The sequence below is a fragment of the Microchirus variegatus genome (genome assembly GCF_963457635.1).
Source record: "Microchirus variegatus genome assembly, chromosome: 14".
In the NCBI taxonomy this organism is placed as follows: Eukaryota; Metazoa; Chordata; class Actinopteri; order Pleuronectiformes; family Soleidae; genus Microchirus; species Microchirus variegatus.
Genome location: NC_139815.1, coordinates 11,005,602 through 11,030,614, shown reverse-complemented (window position 1 = coordinate 11,030,614; position 25,013 = coordinate 11,005,602). Strand labels below are relative to the sequence as shown.

The following is a 25,013-nucleotide window of genomic DNA, read 5'->3' as shown; positions in this document are numbered from 1 at the left end:
TTAGAAAACAAAAGGGAAATATTCCCATCTCGAGTGACATCCCTTTGGATATTTTCAAATTTCATAAAGGAAAAAAGTATCGCGTAACCGTTTTCCTATCAGCAGGTTCAACAAATCAAAACTCAAAAGCAACCTGCTGATTCATAAAACCACAAGCTACTCTCATTTTAAATTAAAGAGGTGCAGAGTTCCTCGCTGTGCTTACAACAGCACGGCTAGAACATCCAGTCAGCATTTCTTATCAAGCTGAGCCTTTTATCCAAGACCGAGCTCATGACAGAATAAAATGCATAAACAATTTAATAATACTTAAAAATGAAAGTGTGTAAGTGTGTGCGCATAGCCACATTTTTCACTTCAGATGTAGTGTAGCGGGAAAATGCAACATTCTGATGATTTCCAAAACAGAGCTGAAGACTTCAACTGTATTTTCACACTAATATATAGCAAAACCATCTTGATCAATAATCATACTCAGCACAGTTTGAAGAAGAGCTGATCTCCCATTCAATGTGCAATTTTCCTTGTCGGGGAATATGTTGAACATCTAAAACCTCTGTAACTGCTGTTATTTCACAATATGGAAACAAATGTATATTAAGGATTTTAGTTGAATAAAAAAAGGGGCACATTTTAGTTCGAGTTTCTCGCCCATCGATCTGGAAAGATCCGAGAGAGGCACAGCTGAATAAACAATCCTCTCATGTCTTTAGAGGGTTCTGAAATATTAACAAAAGGGCTTGCAGGTACATCATTTTGCAGCAACAGCAATGGCAGCAGAGGGAAAACGTGTTTGACTCCTATTATAAATCACACAATACAGCAGCACAGCACATCCAGGCTCGGCTTGTCCCCCAGGCAACTGGACAGAGGAATCCAGTCTTTACAGATGGCTCTCAGAAAGAATCTGTACATGTGTACTGTATGTGGGAGCATGCTTTGTGGCAACTTCTGTTTTATGAATGAAATGAATATCATTGAAAATAAAGAAATAATGAAAAAACTTTTTTTGGGCTTGGGCTAATTCTGGGTATAAATAAGACTTACAGATCTTGTGCTTTCCTTTCATGGGGAACTTCACCAGCAGCTCTTGGGGGTTGTTGCAGATGAAGACAAAAGGGGAAGCGGACTCCTCACAGGTACCAGGGAACTGCAGTGGAGGGAAAAGGAAAACAGCAGTTTAAAACTGGCCATATTTTATTGTGCGCGGAATATGCATAAGACCCTGCCTAAAGGTTCATGCCTAAAACATGTAATTCCTGCCTGACTTTTATGCTACACATCTGACAACATAGTTATGAGTCTCTCTGGGTCTAATACACCATAATTACACAACTAATGATGCAGTTGTTAATAACAGCACTTGCTGCACCATGCATGAGCATTTAAAGAGGAGATGAAAATGTGTAAGCAGCAGCACGACCTCCTTTTTCACATACAAACGTATGTGCATGTGGAGCAAATGCTACATCACAACAATACAATTATTAACATGTGTACTTTTAAATGTATCTACCACTAATCGATTACAGTAAACATTGACAACATATAACCAAGTTACAACCAGTCGTGACGTCACCCATAAGAATTTGAAATCCTGGTTTGTAGCCTCCAGATTTTTTTTGGTCAGTGCCACGTTGTTGTTTTGCACCCATCATCCTATTGGATGATACCAGCTGTCAATCACACTGGTATCCACTCATGCAATGTATTTTATCATCTAGTAGAACATCATTTACAAAATTGACACCATGTGCTATTGAATAACTTAAACTAGCAATTGAACCTCCTCAGAAAATGTCCTGACATTATAAAACAAATGGGAAGTAGGCTCATTTGCCTCTTGGCATCCATTTAAACCAAGCTCTTTTGCATGTGGCTCATCAACCACTTGACTGTGATAAATCTTTAGCCACATAACCCCTGCTGCAAAATCCCAAGAATCACATCACATTTTAACCATATCCTTGACATATTTATGCACACCCCCAAAACATGCCAAACCACATTCCTTTGAAGAAGGTGTTTTTACAGCACATAATTGACAGCAGCCTACAGCATACAGAGACCAACACACAAAAGAAAGCCTCTCTCCCCTTGTGTTATTGATTGGTCTCTCAGGTGAGCGCGGGGAATTGACTGACATAGTGACAAAGGAGTCATCTTTCCCATCACTGGCAACCAACGGTTCTCAGCTCATCCAATTTCCTCTGGCTCTATCAGATAGTGCCCATGATTGCATCTAGCCAGCCAGGAAGCAGCTCTTTTCATGACAGCTTGCTTTTTCCTCTCTCCCCCTTTCTTAGACTCCCCATCTCCCTCAAAGGAGCACTGAAGGTTGTGACAAATTTGGGGCTTTTAAGGGAAATCAGCAGCCCATGTGTATGGGCCCCTGACAAACTGGGGAAAGATGATAGAGATGTTTATTTCAGATTACAGTCCATGTCATCTTCAGGGTAGTACACTGGCAAGGAGGAAAAGAGGGAAACACTCCATTTAAATATTGTCGGGAGTCCTAACAGAGTCCCTTGATCCCTAAAGTCAAATGACAGTGATTCTTTAACAAATGTATAATTGTTATAATTATTTTGTGATGGCAAGAAAACAATTCATTATTAAGTCTTCTTATTCTTGACAAACAAAACCGACACTACCCCATTCTCCAGTGGGAATGAGTTTAATTAGCACTCACTTGTCTGGTCAAATGATTCTGCAAAGTCCGGTTCTGATAGGCTCTATTTTTTTTCCAGAAATGTGGGATTTCCATCGCAACGCTGCGATGTGCATTCATCGCCCGACCATTAGCACAGCCATTAGCATTATATCACAATTTAAAGAGTGAAAAATAGTAACTACAATAACATTATAAGTAAGAGCCAGCAATTGTTTTTTTTTCTTCATCTGAACGGCACGTCCGTGATGTCATAATTCACTCACAATGATAGTTTGAAAGCTTTCCAACAGTGAGACGTGTACTGATGGAGCACACTGGCCCAAGTTGCCCTTAACTTGTGCACCATTAATGCTTCTCTCAGTGATGTTTGGTGATATGAGCATCACTATTTCACAGTTAACTGCTTTGTGCAAGAGACAGAAAAAGGGGTTGGTATGCTGCATTTATTTCAGCAACATGATAGCAGTACAGTCATAGCAATGATTTATGGAAATGCACATTTAATGATTTGGTGCTTGAATTTACCAGCCTTTAGTGTCTCCTAACCAGTACCTTCCATCATTCATGAAGCTACTTGAAGATACTTACTTTTTTGGTTGATTTAAATTTTTAAATGGAATTAATTTTGATAAGATATAATAATATTAAATGAATCACTTAAGGACACATTATTTTACATAAAAGTTTTGGTATAATGGTTAGCAATCATATCTACGATATCTACCTTTTGTAGTATTTATCACTCATCAGATTAGAGAAAAATACCCTCGCCAGAGGGGACACAAAATTCAACCTACAATGTAAACATTGATTATGTGAACTGTTAAGACTATGCCTTGCTTCTCAAACAACCTACAGAGAACAGCCCAATTGAGTCTTCTTATAAAGTGCACATTAGGCGACAGACACTGTTTATTTTTAAGATACATTACCTGTTGTCATTCTGTGACAAATGAGTACAAAATCTGATGTACTTGTGTGGTTCAGCTGTGATGTGATTGAAGAACAGTTACAGGCCTTGTGTTGTGTGAGCAGCAATAAACAGGGATTCATTTGGGACAGCAGTGTGGTATAAATGGGTCAAGTGTTGCTTTAACATGCTTCTATGCTTGTGGGTGGGACTGCAGCCAACAAAAAGAACATGGCACTTTAATAACCTTAAAGTGCTGCCAGCTTGGTGCTATGGTGTAAGAAGTGTAAGGCAAGTAAGAGAGCATTCAAAAAGAAGACCGTACACGAGCCACTTCCTGGAAAGAAGAGTTCAGCCTCATTTGAGATCATTAAAAGATGATCTCATGTTACACAAGATGGCTGTATTGTCAGAGGTATTCAAGGAAACAAAATGGTGGTGGTCCTGCTAAAATTAGATCGAATAAGCATTGCTGCAGCCGGAGCTCTGGTGTGTTCAAGTGAGACCCTGCCAGTTGCCTGCTCTTTCATCCTCCATTAGCTAATTAGCATTTAAAGCTGTTGAATGTGCTGCTTTGCCTCACTACCTCCCCCACCTAATTGTTTCCATTCCATGTTAATCAAAAGGGCACGAAACGTTGCGGCTGTGACATGAAGGGTTTGCTACAGCTCTCCATATTCATCAGGAAGAATCTAATATGGGCACATTGGATGCCTCTTACAAAAATGCAATTAAAGCTGAGCTTGTCGAGAAACACCTATATTCAATTAAGAAATTGTTATGTACATTTATGTGGAAAGACCAAACTTGTCTGTAACAGTCACACTGAGCTCACTTGAGCGAAACAAAGTACTGTAGTCAGTATGAAGGTTTTTTAGTATGGTGGGTCAGGGTTACAGCTAGGGTATTCTGAGTGGTGGGACCCAAGTGTTTTCCGTGGGAGAGATCTGTGGGTGTAATATATGTAGAGCAACTGTGACAGGTGCATTAAAAATGACACCGTGTGAATCAAGTATCACTTGTTTAACTTTCCATTAGAAATGAGACTACAGATGGACGGAGAACCTGCAGCCTCTATATGTCCGTAGACTCAATAAAACAATGCTCGTCTACAGCATGACCATTCTTTAAAACTGTAATACTATAGTATGCCAATGTTCTAACATGGAAATATATCAGGAAATAAAGCTACAAAAAATATCCATAATATACGTTTATGATCTCTACTACATACAGTTATTGGTCGACGACAAATTCAGATTTTGGACGACATAGTATAGTATGATGTTTTGGTAAAATTTTGGACCAAAATTGTTTTTTCAAAAAAATGGTCCGATTTTGGCCGAAAAAGGGTAGTATGACATTTTGTTGGACGACATTGTATATTATGACGTTTTGGTCACATTTTGGACAAAAAAAAATGTTTTTCAAAAGAATTGTCAAATTTTTGGTTCAAATAACTATTATATTCACAATCGATTAATCTGTCAATTATTATTTGAATAATCCAGTAATCGTTTGGTCCATAAAAAGAAAGCGTTAAAAAAGGTTGATCAGTGTTTGTCAAACCTGGAAACGATGAGGTTATCAAATGTCTCGTTTTGTCCACAAATCAAAATGATTCGGTTTAAATGATTTCTTTATATGGAGCAAAGAAACTAGTAAATATTCACATTTAAGAAGCTAAAACAATCAGAAATCTTGTTTTAATGATGAAAAAAGCTTCAAACCGATTCATCGATTAAATAAATAGATGACAATTAATTTAGTATTAGATTAATAATCCATTAATTGAGTAATTGTTTCAGCTCTAGCTGTTTTTCCAAAATCCAATATCTAAGACGATACCTAGTCTCATGTCACAATAATGATATAATATCAATATATTGTCCAGCCTTTACACTGTGTTCCAATGTAAACAAAAAGCTGATTGTCTTTTCTGCATGTGTTCACTCATTGACAGGAAAACGCTACACATCTGTACACCGACAGTGAAAAGCAAATTCAGGGGTGACATAGATGGGCACTCTTCCCTTCCCCTCCCCGAGTCATACCATCCTGATCTTTGGAAAGAACCAAGCTTACCATCTGTTAGCTTAACACTCACCTAATGAAATGAGAGTGGTGTTGATCTTGAGCAGGAAAGTGAAACTACCAGAAACAATCCAGTTGTTCATTTTCTGCTCATGGAGGTTTTGTGTTTACTCAGTCCATCTGGACAGAGAATTGAAAATCAGTGTGTGAGCCAAAATGGATTGAACTGAAACATCTTTTTATTTGCAGGCGAGTCAAACTGCAACGATTTGACCACATGTGCTGAAGCAGGCTGAATAGAATATATACAGGCAAGAGGGCTGTAAATATGGATTCAAAAAAGATTTCCACAAGTAGCTGCAAGCTGAATGAAGGTCTAAATACAAAATACTCAAAGGCAAAATGAAGAGATGAAAATTCATAGAGCTCCCTAGCTTCTTCAGAGACTGCCAACTCAATACACTGCCCTCTATTTAATTTGCTGGGATCAAGCCAGGGGGGATTCAACAATATCCAACTGTAATAATATGAAATTCACAAGTTCATTGGAAAAAGTATGGTAGGAAGGAAGCTATTGGTGATGAAAACAGTGGCTTAGAGGGCAGGAAGAGGACACAGTGGCCCTATTGCTCATACCACACATTCTAATAATAAAGCATCATGTACTGAGGGTTATTCTTCATATGAATCTTTCATCAGGATTCCTTCCCCAGCTCATCTGCCGTCTACTGTAGTACCCACTGTTATTACAGTCCAGAATGCCATAACTTCAAACCATCGTTTGACGAAAACAACATCCATCTTCATAAAAACCAGCTAATACAGAGCCAAGATTTGACAGAAGGAACACAAACCTTTGAATCCAAGCTTGTCAAGTGACAGCTCAACAAGCCAACACTGTTCCCTCTCCTCTCTCTACAATGTCTCTCTTTCTGGCTCTTTTCAGCTGCTGTCAGCAATTAAGGGCAGCAGAGACAAGTAATCTCCTTCTGGGCAACAGGGCCAGACCAGAACAGGCATGTGGAGGGGGCTGTGCAGTTTGGAGGGTGGGGGATGGCAGTGGGCTTGGGGACTTCCAAGACTGGCCCCAGACTCAGTACTAGTCAGGCCCTGCTTGGCTGCACTCAATCTCAGCCCAATAAAAAGCCCTTCATTGGCAGGGTGCAACTGAGCCAGACGGGCTGGGAGCATGTGGCTTTTAAAAATGAGGGGGGTGAAATAAAGAGGAGGGAGGCACAGCATGATGGGAGAAAAGGAGGGGGTGAACTAGACAGTGAAAATGAAAAATACCATAAGACGGACGGATAATAAAAGTATGAGGGGAGGGAGGCGGAGATTTGACAGATAGGGAACTACACAAAGCCAACCGTGTCTTTACAGAAAGGACACTTTTGAAATACTGCTTCACCAGTTCTGCCAAGGCTGGTTTCACTCTGGGAATGGAGAACCTGACGGATTGTCTCCGAGCTGCAGGCTACATGTGGGAGGTGAAAGGGTGTTGTTGGGAACTGTGTGCAACAAGAATCGTTCGCCAACAGTTCTTCAATCTGTTCACGGAAAAACCACAAGCCTGATACTGATCACCAGACCTCCGACAATTACAGCTGAAAACTCAAACTACCTTTTCTTTTCTAACACAAGTGCATGCAGAGCACAAGAATACACATATTTAAGGAATTATTACTTCACATACGAGCATAACCTTCCACAATAATTTACACACAGACCAACAAAATTAGCTCTGAGGAATATCATGAAACATGTTCCAAAGCTACTGTGTCAAAAATAACACAAATAAATGATACACTGTAAAAATAATTATACGCACACGTAGCACTGAAACAGCATTTGTCGAAATGTTCACAATGTGTCCATGATAACATAATGAATACTTTGTTAGTTTTTCAATATAGGAAAGGCAATTTGAAGGACTTTAGAAGTGCACTTGGTTGGACGTCAAGACAAATTGCTTCATACATCCATATGTTACAATCATTAACTGTACATCTTGACTTTGAAGAAGAAATCACAATCCAAACGCGAACATCGAATGACCCTTTTTATAATTAAATATCCGTGTTAGGGAGGTCTACTTACAAACATTAGCTTGTTTTTATGGTCAAAACCTCAGAGTCTCTGCAGAATGGGCTAGTCTACGGCTCCTCTGTGCCTCTGTCAGTCGAGCGTTTTCAGAGCTAAACCACACCCCAAAACACCAGCTCTGATCTAGAGCATTACATTCTGCATTCAGGTTGCAGTTTATGGGTTTGCAGTTAACTCAAGGCAGCTAATATAGCCAACCATCATCTTTTTTTTTTAATTTTAGCAATGAAAATACATTTGTGCAGGTTAATAGTCCGCCTACTTTGGTCAACAACTGTAAACTCTAAATATTAAACCATAAACTGTCAAAAAGAAGAAATTCATATAATACTAAAAGCCATCATTAAACGCGTCCAGTGTATTGTAATTATTGTCATATTTTAATAGGAGTCCTCCCTCTTTCATGATGCATTTCCATCTGCTGTTTCCTGTTAACACAAACTCCTCCATCTGTTTCACATAAAAAAAAAAAACCTTCTAACAGTTGAGGAGAAATAATCTTTTCACATGTACTGTGAAACATGTGCAGGAAGCATTGAGTTTCATTCAGAGCCGTTTGACATCACCAACTTGCGGGGGCCAGCAAAGTATAGTTGATCACAATGAATTAAACTCTGAGTGAGAACAGCATTTAAGTTCAACAAGGAAACGTTTTACACTCTGTTGTACTGAAAGTGAAATTAAACACGTACTAGTCATTTTTACCCCCTTTAACTTGTGTTACACATTGAAGTAAGCTACTGAAGATAATACAACACGCCTTCGTCACCATAAATAAACCAGTAAAACCAATGGGAAGGTATCAACAGCTCATGAAAACAGCCAAAAACAAACAAGCGATATCTCTATCGCATAATTGGTTTCAGGAGCTTTTCACACTTCAGTTGGCAATTGCATTTCATTCTGCTTTTCTTTAATTAAATGCTATACAGCTAAATGCAAGTCATTTTAAGTAAAGACCAACGGATCAGTACTGAATATTTACAACAGATAATAATGACTTTAGCTACAGGGAAAGGCAGACACCTTTAACAACCCTTTTAATACTTGAAGCAAAAGGCACAAACACATGGACGCTCAGCTTGTTTGGATAGAGGCTTTGGATCATACTGTTGCCATATGACAGTAATCCAAACCAAAACTAAATGCGTCCATGTAAACAGGCATATTGAGCACCCTTTTGTCCCAGTCAGCTCAGGCACACAGAGTTGGAGAGGAATGATTAATGATTGAACGTACTACTTCACCTACAGAACACACTGGTTTCAAGTTGGATGATGAATATTTCTTATCTAGAAGTGTGCAACACTAGCATCTGAATTTTGACATTACTAATTTCCTCAACACAACCAGAGACATGGCTCATTACTAGAGGCTCAGCATGAGGGGCATTTCCTTGCTCGGAGAAATTACACATTTTGCGGTAATAAAAAAGTTACTACATATGTATGTTACAGGTCTCATATTTATACAGCCCTGTTCAGAACGCTCTGTTTAGAAGTATCTCTTTAAAAAAAAGTTAAATTAATCTTAAAGGGATAGTTCGGAATTTTGAACATAAGACCCATTTTCCAACTCAGCCGGTGTGATGGAGACGTTTTAAAGAAATTTCATTCAGTTCTTCTAGTTGCCGAGTTCGCTGACGCTATGGCTAGCGCAAGTCAATGATACAAGTTAGCATGGCATTAAAAACACTCATACCGACTCCACAGTGCACCCGAGGCAAATCGATTGTAACGGCAGACTATCGATGTACATATCTGTGTTGATAGAATAATTTGAAACAAAACTAACGTCACAACGCATGGATTTTTGAGGGACTACTTTCTCAGCACTATACTTCCGCCGCTGCCGGAAGTATGACGCGCTGTTGCTGCTGCTGAGACATAAATCCTTCAAATTGCAAGGTTGGTTTTATTTCAAACATTCTATCAACACAGATATGTACATCGATAGTCTGCCGTTACAATCGATTTGCCTCGGGTGCACTGTGGAGTCGGTATGAGTGTTTTTAATGCCATGCTAACTTGTATCATTGACTTGCGCTAGCCATAGCATCAGCGAACTCGGCAACTAGAAGAACTGAATGAAATTTCTTGAAAACGTCTCCAGACGTCTCCATCACACCGGCTGAGTTGGAAAATAGGTCTTATGTTCAAAATTCCGAACTATCACTTTAAGGGACAGGAAAGGCCATCAGCCACAGAGGCTACTGGGAGCTAACAGCAGTTAGCATTTGGAAAAGTGATCATTTGCAGGCTCTAGCGGGCACATTGCCGTCATATATAACATGTATCCACAGATAAATCCTCTGAGGCTCTGCACTGTGGAGCCAAGAATAGAATGTTTCGCCTGGACCTGACTTCCGGTTTACGGATACCATTGCCCTCGCCTGCACTCTCGCATGTTTTACAGACAAAGCGGAGCTTCGCGAGACGGCAATTCCAGGAATTTAGCGCATTGTGACGTCCCAGTGAGCGCGGAAGTCAACATTGCATGTTCATCTCCTGAACTTAGACTGAGGAGGACCACAAAAACATGAGTGAGTCATAGTTTTCACACTTTGCAGACTGATAGGGCCTCCAGAGTCCTAAATATATGTATCAAAATGGTTAAAAAAGAAATGAAATCAATTACGATAAAGAAAAAGTTACTTATTTTAACAAAGCAATTATATAAATAAGAAAATAAATAGAAAATAGAGACAGAATTTACTGTAATGCACTGTGTGTGTCTCTGTGTGTCTGTGTGTGTGTGAGTCCTCATTAGTCATGATGTCAATGGCTTCAAGCTGTCAGCAGGCCACAGCCTCATCAATAAAATTAACGGCTGAAGACTGAAGAGTAAAGGTTTTACATTTTCTGCTCCCCTGCCTCAACTGAGGTCTTCAAACAAAAAAAAAAGTAAAAGAAGAAAAAAAAGAAGAAGTTGATATATAAAGTGTGAGCCATGTAGTAGCTACCGAGTGTACACTAGTGATGACAGGTGTAGTGAAGTCATGTGTTTTCACACAGTCTTCCTCACTTAGCCCTGTTCCACTTTCCCAGCCATGTTTATGACTTCACCTCCTGCAGAGGCCCCCGGGTAAGAGGAAAACAAGACTGCCTCACTTCAGTCAAAGCTCTTCAGACTAAACAAGCCAACAGACTACAGGAACTTTCCAAGGAAAATCATTCACTCTGATACGCACACTTAAGCTTCTGTTTGATGAGTGCGGGAGTCTTTCAAAGATGAAATGAAATAAATAAATAAAAAACAAATAAACAGATTTGCACAATGGGAAGGGCATTTTGAAAATCTAACATATTTATGAACACTGACAGTGAAAAATGAAGCTTATGCTATAGTTTCTGAGCCGAGTTATGTTCCATAAAAGCTCACTGCCTTTGCATAAAACCACACAGGAAAACCTTTCTCATAAGGTTATTTTACAACAGGCTCTTTCTCTCTCTCACACTCGCGCACACACACACACACACACCCCTGCAGACAATTACGATGTCTGCCTTCAAACCTCAACATCAGAGAACAATCCATGGTATCCAAGGTATTAAAACGTCTTATTTTCCACCACAATCTGACTTTATTGTTGCCACAAATCCAGCTCGGTTTAACACAGGTGCTGCCAACAAAAAGGCTCATGTTCTATGTAAAGTAACAAACCACTTCATAGTGGGGATTTGATTTCATAATATGGAAATTGAGAGGGACCAGAGATTTTATGAACATGTCCATCTCTAAAGGTGAATATTTGCTTTGATATTCAGATGCTCGGGGTGCAGCCCTTCCATCTGTGTTCACTCAGCCTTACTGAGAACAACGGTGTCTTCCATTCCTTCACTCAGGATTGGCAATGAACACGGTTTGTGAGAGGAGCACAGAAAAAAAGGCTGCCCACTGATTCTTATCAAAGACAAGTGTTAGGTTTCTCTAAACCATGGGTAGTAAAAAGGCTTTTACAACACGTACAATTATAATTTATTTTGGACTTTTGCAACTGAGCTAAATTATTTTTTGGGTGAGACGCCACTTGGAAATTACAATACTTTGCTTGCCTTAATCTAAAACACCATAAGCTTAAGAGAAATCCAAACCAAATAAACAAGTGACAGCAAAGCCCTAACGCTCCTCCACTGTCTCCGTGCCCATCCAGCTTTGCATTCTTGCATTGCACATATGTGGTTTATAATGACACTGTAACAGCTTTACCACATAGCAATTACGGAAACACCAGGTCTTTGATTTCACACAGATGCAGAAAAAAAGCAGCTTCTTCCCTCAATTGTGACAACACCTCCTTTTAGCAGTAGCGAACTGATGTAGACAACCTTAGCTCTGCAAATTGTTTAAAAAAGAAATATCACTGGGTTTTAGTGTTTTCTGATTGAAAAATCTTGTAAAAGAATGCAAAACAATTCACTTGACGGGCAAATAATGATAATTTTTTTTAATGACTGAGGCTAAAGCTGCGTGTCTAAGCCAAGAATCTTCCCTGCCAGCTGGTGAACCATGCAGACAAAGAACCAAAGCGACTGCACTGGTTTCTTAGTCCTGTGTGGTCCTTGTATAAGATGAGGGCGTATATTCATGATATGTAATATCAGACTATTATTACCATTCTATACAAAGCTTGCAGAATGAGGAGTCTAAAATGTTTGGTAAAGCTAATGACTAAAGTTATCCTGTTAATACAGGTAATGGAATAATATTGCTGATGCTATAGCTTGTTATGACTGCTATAAGTGATACCACAATCACTTTAGCAGGCACAGGTTATAGATCATATTGGTGTGAATTTCCCCCATAGTCAATAAAGCATCCATCATCCATCCACTACATCACTTGGTTTTTGGCAATTCCAATATTATTACAAATCTGGTTAGGGTTAGGGTTATACTACATTTTTTATCTACCCTCAAAAATGCTTTTCATTAGAAAGAGAAAAAAGTAGGATACAGATGATCTACAGATGGTTTGTAAACAGCCGACAGGGGCAACGTACAAAATGCCAGCATTATTCATGGAATTATCCTGAATCTTATTCTTGCTGCAAAAGACCACAAGGAATTTGAGAGGCAAGAAAATGATGCTGCATGTAAATCAATACTGTACTGCAAAAACTTTTGATTCAGGAAGTGGATAAATGTGACCCATGATACTTATTTGGCGGTTTGTCTGTATAGATTCTCATTCTTTCAGGCCAAGGTTATTCAAAACACATCGAGTCAGTAGAAACTGGACTTGAATTTTAACCTCTCATCCAAGAGGTTTCTTCAGTTCTAAAAATGTCATGTTCAGTTGCTGCTAACTCAATGTATTTTGGATTATTTCCAGCATTGTTAAAATGTTTATTTGTAAAAAAAATATATAAATATATTATTAGCAGTATTTTAATGTTGTGTTTATTGTGACATACAAAAGAGATTTCTTTTGTGTGCAAGGGTTCTTCTGTTCAGATGTTACTCTTTACTCTGTAAAAAGTGAAACAGTTTTTTTGTAATATATATATAAATATATATATATATATATATATTCATATATATATATATAACATCCCTCAGTTCTTAAGTTGAAAGCTGACCCAAATGGGCTGTCTCCATAAGTCTCCACAGGATGATACTGCTGCACACAGGAAGTGTGCCAAATTTGATGTCACTGTTTGCTCCATCACGCACACAGATACTTTGTGGTATATGGGGTGACTGAATAATGATCATACTCCTATCAGCAGCCCATATCAAAGCACAATTGTCTGCCTGTGCTCGTGGACAATTACAGCGTGAAACTAATAGAGCTCATACACTTAAAACAACTAAAAGAAAACTGAATGTTGTGTGACTAACTCCCTCAAACTCCAGTGTAATTTATGGGACTAACCTCCAGACTGCAAGAAACAATAGAAAAACTCAACCCATTTCACAATATAACCTCAGCAAAACATGTACTATACTGCATATTTATAAACTACAACATTTCAAACAACTTTTACTGCCATTCCTATGACACAACAGATTATATGCAAACATAAATTCTGAGAAATGGCTTAAATATTTTCAGTAAATTCATTTGGAAAACCCAAGTTTATTTGGTCACATGTGACCCATCTGTAGGTCCTGACCTAGTGACTGCAATAGAAGACCAATTAAAACATTAGAAAGATTAAAGGCACCATATGTAAGAATGTGGCCAAAAACGGTTACTACACTCAAATTCAAAATACCGAGGTCTTTTAGTTTCATTTTCTGACGTAACTGGCAACGCCTGGTTGCTCAGCAGCTGACACTCTACTGACTGCAATGATTGGTAGATGGCAGTAGGTGGCGCCACATGCCAAAACCTGATTTCAAAACATAAAGATGATTTGCAGTCCACAAAAGTATTTTTTTAATGCAAATATTTTGGCTGTACTGTTGTTGTTGGTGAGTTCAGTTTGTTATGTGAACATTATTCCTGTCTCTGTGACATATTAGGAGGATTTTATGGCCAGTTGCTTTAGATTTATTACATAATGCACCTTTAAAATTCAATTCAGTCAAAGATGGAATTCAAAATTAATTCACTTGTATTTAGCTGCATATTTTAAACATGTATTTCTTATTCCAGAGAGACGTACATCTTTGGCTTTAAGTGCAAGTGGAAGTTAAATATTTCTTAGTTTGCTGCACACAAAGAGAAAAAGATTAATAGCACTGGGGCCGTAGACAGTCTCCTTCGCCTCCCCCCTATTTCTCCATATTTTTCTCCTCTCTGATGTCCCTAGCAGGAAGTTGCTGAGCCTACGTGTCACCCTGCAAAGTACAATTGAGTTTGTAATCTCTGACCCTGCAGTGGCAGAGAGTTGTTGGCCCTTCTCTCTGGCTTGCCCTCTCTAGGAGAGACTTGTAGTTGTACTGCTGCTGGATAAAGATCTCTTCTCAAATGAACACACACAGGCATGTGTGATATCAAGCAAATGCAAAGACATGCCTGGGGAATGTTGGCAAAAACACACACACACACAAAATCAGCTTAGCATAATAATGGTAATGCATGCTCTCACATTTGTATGAGAACAGGCACAAAGAAAAGTGATTCAATTTAGAGCCTTTTTCTTGTTCATATATATACATACAACATGGCCGCCCACTGGCTTTGTGCAAAGAACTTACAGATGACACCAAACAACCTTCATTTATTCCCTCATCATTTCAAAACAGAAAACTGGCAGAGACGCACTGGCCTCGTGAGGAGCCATTTTGGGGCATCAACAAACACCAGATGTGGAAATGGGAGAATAATGCCAAACATATTGATTCTAAGCTTAAAATTTATCTGTGGCAAAGCCCCAAATAGATCACAACATTAAAATTCTGCAGAGGTCTTGTTTTATGCAGGCTTTGTTCAACACAGCCAGGGCTTTTATTTCAAAGAGAGCACAAACTTAAACTTAAAACCAGAAGATTGTTATATAAAATAAAGGGGGGAAAAAAGCTATTCCCTGCAGATGTGCACTGACAGAATTGCAAACATCAATCCTGAAACAATTGCGACAGCTCCACAAAATCTCTGGCTTTCAAAGTTCAAGTGGAAAATACTTAAATGTTCGATGAAGTCCACTGACAATATTCAAATGAAAGGCATCAGAGAGTTAATGCACACCCCAAGTGTAGACCCCAATCAGGAAATGCTAAAGTTTTTTATAGTAATAAAGCCATTTCATAATCTCCAGGAGTTCGCTGTAGGCAACTGGACTTGCTTGAATTAAATTGAATCCAGGAGGCTTCTTCAGTGCTGATTAAATGGTGCTAAAACCCAGGTATTTAGCCTCTGAAGGCTGGACACCTGCCTATTAATTATGTGAAAACAATGCAGGTCATTCAGTTTCATAATTTAAAATGATTTTTAAAAATCATAATATCATCAACAAGCTGCAATGCATACTGGATGATGCCAAATGACAGGTTCTTAGCAACAACAGACTGTATCCCATTCACCAAGGTTAATTTCCTAGCATAACTTGCTTTATCACTAGGCGACAAGCTGGCGTAGTACGAGGAAAATATCTAATTTTTTTTCTTTTAGCCGTCTGAATTCGTACATGAGAGCCGGCTAATTTCACGACAACACTGCTAGTTAAACGCTGAGTGGTGCCCTTCTGCAACCGAGCTGCGCGCGCATCTACACTGTTTGTAAACAACAAAGAACCCTATAGTAGTGGCTCAGCTCGCGTGGAACCTCGCCAGAGCAGGTAACCAAGTACCAGGCAGGTAGTATCGCTAATGGAAAAGGAAAGTCGAGTCATGTCGGAATTATGTAGTGGAAAAGCCCCAAAAGAGCTTCACATTAATTAGACAGGAGTGAGGTAAGAATGGACTAAAATAGCCAATGGCAAAATCTGAATGCAGTAGCTGGTGTTTGACCAGAGAGAGGCAGTAGGTAAGCTGATTTTTATTTTGCACCCAGATCAACAATACCATTACTAGATACCCAAATGCACTGGGTTACAGGGGTTTAGTTACCCTTTAATCTACTTACACAGGATACTAATACATGAATATAAAAAGGGTCACAGTAAGAAAAACAAATGTTTTGATTCTGAGAAACTTCTACATGAGATATCTTAAGTTGAATTCAGCCAGTTATAAAACAAAAAGTGATTGTCTCAGAGGTTTTACATCACATCACTCACATTCTGTTCCAGTCAATAAGATTACTCAATAGTAATAGTGTGAGTGCCCCTGCAGGGTTTTGTGTTGTTGTACTGAAGGCTTGTACTGGAGTAATGACTACATAATGGCTTTGACTGAGCAACATTTTTCCAGTTCAAAAAAAAGAAAAATAGTCTTGAGTCTTACAGATAAATCGCAACTTGGAGGCCTCAATTGCAGGAGCAATAAAAAAAAAAGAGCAAGAAATAGAAAAGAATCTGAACTCGTTGAACATTCAGTGTAGCACTTCATACAGTTCAGACTTATTTTCATCACTGCCATCTTTCATGCAGCAAAAATGTCATCTCATGTTGCCTTTATCCCTGTTCTGGCTCCTGTGATCAGCATTCAGAGCGAAGGAACAACTCCTATTTAATGAGATTAACAAAATGGGGAGAAGTGGAGATAATAAAAGGAGGATAAGTATCAGTTTCCACAGCAGCAGAAACTGTGCGACATCCAGTGAAGTGTTCTGAGGACGGCAGTGAAAGTCTAAAGAGTGTAGCAGGACATTTGAAGTCTGGCAGATGGTTCTATGTATTTTTCATGCTGTTGAAAATCCTGTGACTGTGAGGTTTGGTTGGTTGTCATCCAGTGCCTGGGGACACCGAGCTGAATGGATTCTACACACCACTGCAAAATCACATGATGTCTGACCTCTCTGCCATGGCAAACTGCCCAGCAAGGAGAAGGGAGAAAGGCGAGGAATGCGAGTGTGTTAGTGTGTGACTGGGGCGTGCAGAAAAAGATAGAGAGAGGGAAAAAAAAAGCACGAGAGAATAAAGAACAATTCCATGTAAGTGTGCACATCTGTTCACTGGGCATACAGTGAATTAACATATACACATACAACTTCAGAGCCCTGACCTGTAAGATGTCCTGTTAGAGAAGAGAGTGGAAAATGGGGGGGGGGGGGTATGGATTCACACTATGTTACTGAGAAAGAGGGTGAAGAAAATGAGCGTCGCCTGACTTCCTTTGCTTTGGAATGCATCCAATATATCCTGTGAGAGAGAGAGTGTGTGTGTGCGCACATGTGTGGCATGCTGGCAGGAAGGCTTTCAGCATATAAATATCACATTACCACACAAGGAAAAGCAGGCATCAGTCCGAGCTTCCAGCCAGCCTAACAAGCACAGGAGCTCCACTCTGGAGGTCAGAGTGAGAGCTTACACAAAATGGAATTCCACAGAAATGAGCACTTCTTTTAACAGATAAGTGGCTTGGCTTGCAGCTCTGTGAGGTGGTATGAATATATGGCTTCAGTAATCTGGAACGCTGCACTGCCTACATCTCCTGCACTAGAATGGCATTAAATATACAGATTAAAAATAGGCTTCAAACTGTCATGAAAACATCTGAAAAGGCTTGTTTTATTGAAAAATGTATGTACAACATACGAGCACTGGTGCAAAAGATACTGAGATGACAGAATGATTGTCATTCAGATGATCTGTATGAATGCATATGGATTGTGGAAGCAATGTGAAGAAAAATTCTTACAAATCTTGCTTTGGACTTAAATTATTGCAATGTAATTCTTAAGAACACAGATAACAATTATCTAATCAGCTCTCTTACTGGTCTTCCTCAGGGATCAATATTACGAATCAGGACTCTATCTTGCAAACACTGAAATATAAGCAGGTTATATGGATTTAAAATCTAAATATGCAGATAACACCATTACATTATATATAACGATGACACTCAACCTACAAGAATACAAATATAAAACTATAATTTTACTCTCTTGACAATGTTGCATTTAGAAACTTAAAGGAAAATGTTCTTCTCTGTAAAACGGTTATTTAATTGCAATGTTGACACAAATGCAAAGAAGACACAAATGTAACTAATAGAGCACATCTATCTTACTTAATGGAATTCAGCCATCACTCAACATTATTCATACATGTGTTTTTTCTCTGCATTTCTTTATTTATATTCTGTGAAACTAAAATGAATTAATGTTCTAACGAGAAGACAACGACTAAATGACTTTGAAGAAACATGAAACCTGAGAGAACCCCAGGGAACCACTACGAGAATCATTCTAGTCCAAACCACCACCTCAAATGCAGTATGTTTCCATCTAATATGCATACAACACATACCAGGAGACCCGCTCTATGTCAGCCTTCAACAGACTCTAGTTTAATAAAAGGGGCTCATCTGTGACACATGAGAGACGACAGTTGCCATTACTGTTCAAAAGCCTTTGTGAATGATGAAACTTCCCGATCGCATTGCTATGTCAACATTTCATCATCAGGAAATGCATCAATCTATTTGATTAGATGATACATGTAGGGATCACATAGACAGAAACACAAAACCATTGTTGCCTTCATGGCCATTTCATGTAAAATCAATACAGCTCCCGAGTCTGAACAGTCACAGGTTTTGTGTCTCTTTCTGACTTGTATTTACTAAGACATGTAGTTCGGCAGCTGGTGATATGGTCTGAGGAGCAGAGTAAGAAATCACACCCTTATTAAGAGTGAGGATTGATCCAGTCCATTTTTTCTCTGCAGGAGTAAGTTGATGGTGCTATTTGAGCTCTGTATGAGGTGCTATGTGCCTTTACTTGTGCTGTGAACAACTTTAAGGGCTGAGTATTAGCAGATAAACTGAAAACACAGTAACAATGTTTGACTTAAGTTAATATACTATTATAAATATCATTACACTATTAAAAACACAATGGTTTACTTCACACATTAGCATGTGTGAAGTAAACCATTGACAGCAGTTTGACTGAAACGCTCTTCTCTTCCTTTTTTAACCTCACTCTGCCTCTTACAGCAAAAAACATTGCAATTTCCTGTAATGCACTGATCTTCTTCCCAACACCCCCCTCGCCCTCTGCAGCAGGCAGGTCAGGCGTTTATCTCCACCCATTGTTGAGTGAGCACTGGGGGGTAGGGTGGAGAAAGAGTACAGATCATAATGGCTGGCCAATTATCTGTAGACAGGGGATGCTGGGGAGTTGGGAGGAGTGAGAGATTATGGGGAGAATGGATCAATACACCAGTCAGTTTCTAATGAGGGAACGAATTGGTCCAAGTCGAGCAGATAGAATTCCTGCTCAGCCTGGGGTGGTCTTCCTGTACTGTCTGTTAGCTGGTATCAGGTTATTGGTGCTTCTTTGTACGTGAGCACATTACCAGGGGCAAAACTGCTATCACACCAAATCAGTGACATTTAAGTATTTACAGCATTTATGGAATTTTTGGCACAAATGTTGTGGCGTTTTCTCTCGTGCTCTCCCGATCTACACACATTCCCACTTTCTCTAAATATTTCACATATCACTGGGGCAGATTTAGAAGAGTGTGAAGAATAATGGCTGTCTGTCCTTTACCATCCCCCTTTTAACCACCCACAGCTGCCAGCACAGGACAGTAAATCCTACACCTCACCCACTCGCCCAGCCCAGCAGCTCAGCTGTGTGCTACTATGCACAAGCATAACATGCATTACTCTGCACTGAAATAGAAGGAATCCAGCTTAAAATGTAAAATGCTGAACAGCTTAAAAACATATTTCTTTCTAAAATGGTGACTGGACCAACTGCTGGTCTTTGCTACTCTTGTTCTTGCTTCACCATTTTCTACATCTCCCTTTCATTCTCTTTTTTTTCACTGTGGGGTCTTGTGTGGTGTGGGGGTGTTATTTATGGCTGCTCTGTGCAAGTGGACACACACACACACACACACACACACACACACACACACACACACACACACACACACACACACACACACACACACACACACACACACACACACACACACACACACACACACACACACACACACACACACACACACTCAGAACCTTTCACAGGATGAAAGGGCAGTCACACTGCCTGCAAACCTGATTTTACAGCCCTGGGTGGAATGAGTGGTGGAGGAGAGAATGAGGACAGGGTACAAAAGGGGAAAGCCCTTAGATTTACGGGTCCCAACAGTCAGAATGCAAACCATGTAGCACCATACCTTTTTCATACAAACCCCCTTGGAAATAAGAGATGTACCGTTGCACAGCGAAAAATATGTTGAATGTAGAAGCAGAAATCCACAGACTAAAAAAATGGATACATGGACTATTCCATTCCATGCTCTATCGTGTTAAATTGGAAGTGAAAACTGTGATCTATTTTTTTTATGTGTACATGTGAATAAAAGCTTGTAACTTTGCATGGTCTGGTCACAATGTGTAGCATTTCACACATTTCTCCATTTCACACAGCCTTACTACAGACCATTCCAAGACATGTAAATATTTATCCACAAGTCTCATATCAAGTGTGTTTATTTAATATGATACTGATCACCATGGCATGTGTAGATGTAAATGCCTACAAATGAACAAACATGCTGATATTTCCGTAGGCTTCAAACCCTCTCTCGGGGTCGCTTCAGCGGATCACCGCATATTTGATTTGGCAGAGAGATATTTTAAGCCTAATGCCCTTCCCTGACACAGCCCTCCAATTTCTCTGGGCTTGAGACCAACACTAGAAGAACACTGGAGGTGGCCCCAAGTGGCTAAGGTCAATCAAGTAATTGTTCTCTAATATCGAATAAAACATAGTGTTTAATGTGAAATGAAGGGTTGGAACTCCAACAGAGGAGCCTCTACCAAAGCCTGAGGCAAAACTGCCAAGACAAGACAAGGACGGCCATGTAATTATGTTTAAATGTGTTCCACTGACAGGGAAAGGGAGAGGGAGAGCAGTTCTATATATATATACAAGGTGACTTCATGGGGAGAGGGAAGTAGTTTCCAGTTTTTACTTGGTGCAACTGCAATTAATTAAAGTAATGTGGGTGTAAAAGCTTAAGTAAACTGTTTATGGAGAGTATCCAGAGGCAGTGATGATCACGCTGCAGATGAATCAACTCCACACTTTGCAACACCTGATATTTATTCACCCAGAGTCTTTGTAACACTTTGGTGAAGTGTTCATTGCAGACATAAGCTGACAATCAATGAAAGCTGCAGCACAATCTGTTGCTCTGTTAGTATTCAGAGGTATGTTGCTTGCAACTTATATCTCCCTTTATCTATAAGCCCACATAAGCCTTTCTAATTATGAATGCAGCAGGCTGGAACCAATTCAAAGTGCATACATCACCATTAATTTTAGTGGAAGATGGGTGGTGTAGTAAGGGCTTAGATTTCACAGATTTTCCTGTGGTGAATACTGCCTCTAGTGTCAAATACTGTAACCTGACAAACAGTTGCAAATAAAAAGGTGCAGTCTGACCCCTGCTGGTAAGAGATTATATTGAAAATATTCTGCAAAATGTCACAAAATGCACGGTGGTCATGTGAGTGGATAACTGTTTCTCTCTTTATAATTTACAAAAAGAGAAAGGTGTGATCAAAGTGAACATATAAGGCTGACTAGATATTATGCTTCTTTCAGCTAATATTAATTTGTGACTCATATTGATTTAGCATCTCTGTGTGGAGAATAGTTGATTTGCTGAAACACAATTAGAATGTATGTTGTTTGTCCTGTGTTGTGAGTCACACAAATCACATTCAAACACAATTACATGGTGAAATTAAGTGTGGTGTTAAATGTTACATGGGGTGCTTTTCTGTTGAGGTTGAAACTACACTTCAATATAAATAAAGCTATCATTCCAAGATTAGGATAAGATAAGGCAAAAGGGGATGGGAACTGTAAGAGTTCGAGCAGTCTACATAAAACCGAAAATGGAAACCAAGTAAGCTACATTTTAACTGTTAACTGCAACTGGCAGCAAAGAAAATCCTCCAAGTCTCAAGGACTAACACAAGTAACGACTAACACCACGGTGGGTTATGCATGGAATCTGTACTTTTTTTGGCGATACCTTTACCTTACAAGTTTCATGACACTCTTACAGGGAATCTGCAGGTTTCAGCAAGTCAAATGTAAGACCTTTTTATACCACCTTGAATGAAATTCAAGACCAAAAACACTATAAATATAGGCAATAGTTGGACTTCGATAACCGACATCATCCAGCCATCTCAATAAATGTGCACTTACCCATAATCACAGACTAGCTAGCAAGCATGCATTTAAATGATGTATTTAAGACCAGCAAACAACATTTTAAATGTATTTAAGACATTTTAAGGCCTTCATTTTAGTTACATGAATTTAAGACTTTTAAAAGACATTTTGCATGGACACCCCGTTTTATCTTTCGATTTGGTTCAAAAGCACTAGCAAGCGACTCGATTTGCCGCATATTTCACATGTTCAATCTTTCAAATTGAGTTGCATCAATGTGACTATTTGAAATGTAGTAAACTCAAAACTCTAGTAAGTTCTCATATGTCACTGACCTGTTCTTTGAACTGATCCTGTGATAAGCAGTCAGTCATGTGGACACAGCCCAACAGGCAGCCAGTGGGGTAGTCTTTAGGAAACCTGGGTGCTGTACAGAGAAATAGAGCAGTCAGAGATTCACCAACATGTAAACCAAAAAGCACCATAGATCAAAGCAGCACTTCCTGTATTCATTATCTGCCCTGATTTGTGTAAAGTATTTGTACCTTTGTTGTAGATGTGGCGGTACATTGCTTCCACCTCAGCAATTTCCTGTGGGGTGGGTGACTTGGCAGCAGCAGCAATCCAAAGACGACCTCGGTGTGAAGAATACCAAGTTCGCCCCTCTACCCTACACACACACACACACACACATTGCAGTGTGAAACTAAGCAGATAGAACACCATCCCTGGGTTAGTACCAGTACTACAGTAAATAGTACATAAGAGCTCCCTCCAAAAAAAAAGCCTAACTATTTTGATCATCCCCTGGTGGCTGGCTAAAATATGCTGTCAAATAATGTTTAAACACCAAAAATGTTCAATTTGGCTGTGGAAAACCAGTTCTATTTTTTAAATGATTAAATACTTCATGGATAGAATATTCCATGTCTGACAATAAACCCGCCTCAATGTTACACACCGCAGTAGGCATACTCTGCTTACAAATGACACCACCAGTACAAGATGACAGTTCCTGGATCCAATATAGTTTGGCTTTATTTTTATACAGTGGAAAAAAGAATAATTCTATATATAATAATTTTTAAATAAATAATTTTCTATCTATATGTCACTGGATAGTTCTAATGTGTTCACTGCTTACTTCTTGATGCCTTTGACCAGCAGTGAGGCCCATGGTTGGTGCATGCTCAGGCACCAGCCACCATCAGACATCTCCTGCAGCTCTTTGTCCTGGAGCCGCAACCTGTTTCGTTCTTCTCCTCCCTTGTCCTCCACCACACTCTTTTTCTTCTCCATATTTCTCTTGGAGTTTTCACTGCCTCTGACATTCACCCACTAGAAAGTAGTAATTGTTGGTGAAAGTCTTATTGTTATATGGCATTTTGCAAATGTATTATCAAAATGTCCTACCTCTGGTGCAGACTGTGTTATGTTGGGGTTGATCAGCTCTCCAAGGCTCTGCTTTCCACCCTGTCTGCCAGAGGATGCTGGTGAATTTGACATGGTGTCACTGCTCATTGCCTTGAGGGTCTCATCCAACCTTTAATTATTAAACAAATTCAAAAGGAAGGAGTTAGGCATGGTAATATAACATAAATCTGCCACCAAGCCATGATTTGAGTGAGGTCAAAAGTATTTTACTTGTTGTAGTATTCGTTGAGATTGTTTCCTTCATCAACCACTTGTCTACCAGCAAAGTCCAGCGTAATCTTCCTGTCCTTGCGAGAAACGTGGCGAAGAGCTCTGAGCTCCTCTTCCTTCTTCCTTAGCTTTTCTCGCTCACCAGGCGACAACCACTGGTTGGATTCGGTTGCAAAGTAATCAGCTTCATCATCTACAACCTGTGTTCTACGGACACTGCAGCAGAACAGGACAGTAAATAACAAATTATTAGGAAAAATTATTAGGAAAATAATTCAATCCATTCTTGAGAGATGTTTTTCTTGACTATTTTACAATACCTATTTTTATCATATTCCAGCAGTTTGTCCTTATGTTGGACAGCCTTCTCCAAGCCAGCCTTCACCTTGGCCTCTTGGTGTGGGAGAGAATCTCTTTCTCCACAGTCTTTCACAATAAAAGAAGCATATTAATATAATCAGCCCAGACCAATATTCCATAGATTTAAGTGTTATAGTTTTAATAATAATAACAATATTTTAACACTCACCTCCCATGAGCTTCTTTCTCAGTTTCTGACTTTTGTTAGAGTCTCGTTGCAGGATCTCCTGCTCCTCTTTTGTGCAGACCTAAATCATAAAAAACAGGGACTGAAGAATGCTGAACTAGAAAATGGCAACTCTCAGCAGCACAGGTAGTGTGATGTAGTTCATACCAGGTTTCCACAGAAGATGCATGGTCCTGAGCCTTCTTGCTCGCACACAATCCGCCCACAGCTGATGCAGTTGTTGATAAGTTTATGCTTTTGAGCAAGGCACTCACAGGAATGTCGACCAGGAAGGAGGACAGTAAGCTTGTCCTGTCCCTCTTTATTATAGAGACTGACAAACTTATTTTTCTTCTTTGTTGCAGAAGTAGCAGTGTTTTCTTGGGCCTGAGAATGTAGTAAACATAGTCAAA

General features: G+C 39.4%; 1 protein-coding gene across 1 annotated transcript in view; it reads right to left on the bottom strand.

Moving 5' to 3' along the window:
- trip4 (thyroid hormone receptor interactor 4) overlaps positions 1 to 25,013 on the bottom strand; it is a 62,624-nt gene that overhangs the window by 36,388 nt on the left and 1,223 nt on the right. Inside the window, exons 4-12 of the mRNA XM_083901101.1 lie at positions 24,769 to 24,987; positions 24,604 to 24,682; positions 24,395 to 24,500; positions 24,075 to 24,290; positions 23,844 to 23,973; positions 23,575 to 23,768; positions 22,976 to 23,100; positions 22,766 to 22,857; positions 1,048 to 1,150 (exon numbers count right to left, since the gene is read on the bottom strand). Coding sequence (XP_083757227.1) covers positions 1,048 to 1,150; positions 22,766 to 22,857; positions 22,976 to 23,100; positions 23,575 to 23,768; positions 23,844 to 23,973; positions 24,075 to 24,290; positions 24,395 to 24,500; positions 24,604 to 24,682; positions 24,769 to 24,987 — 1,264 coding nt within the window. The remainder of the gene's footprint in view (positions 1 to 1,047; positions 1,151 to 22,765; positions 22,858 to 22,975; positions 23,101 to 23,574; positions 23,769 to 23,843; positions 23,974 to 24,074; positions 24,291 to 24,394; positions 24,501 to 24,603; positions 24,683 to 24,768; positions 24,988 to 25,013) is intronic.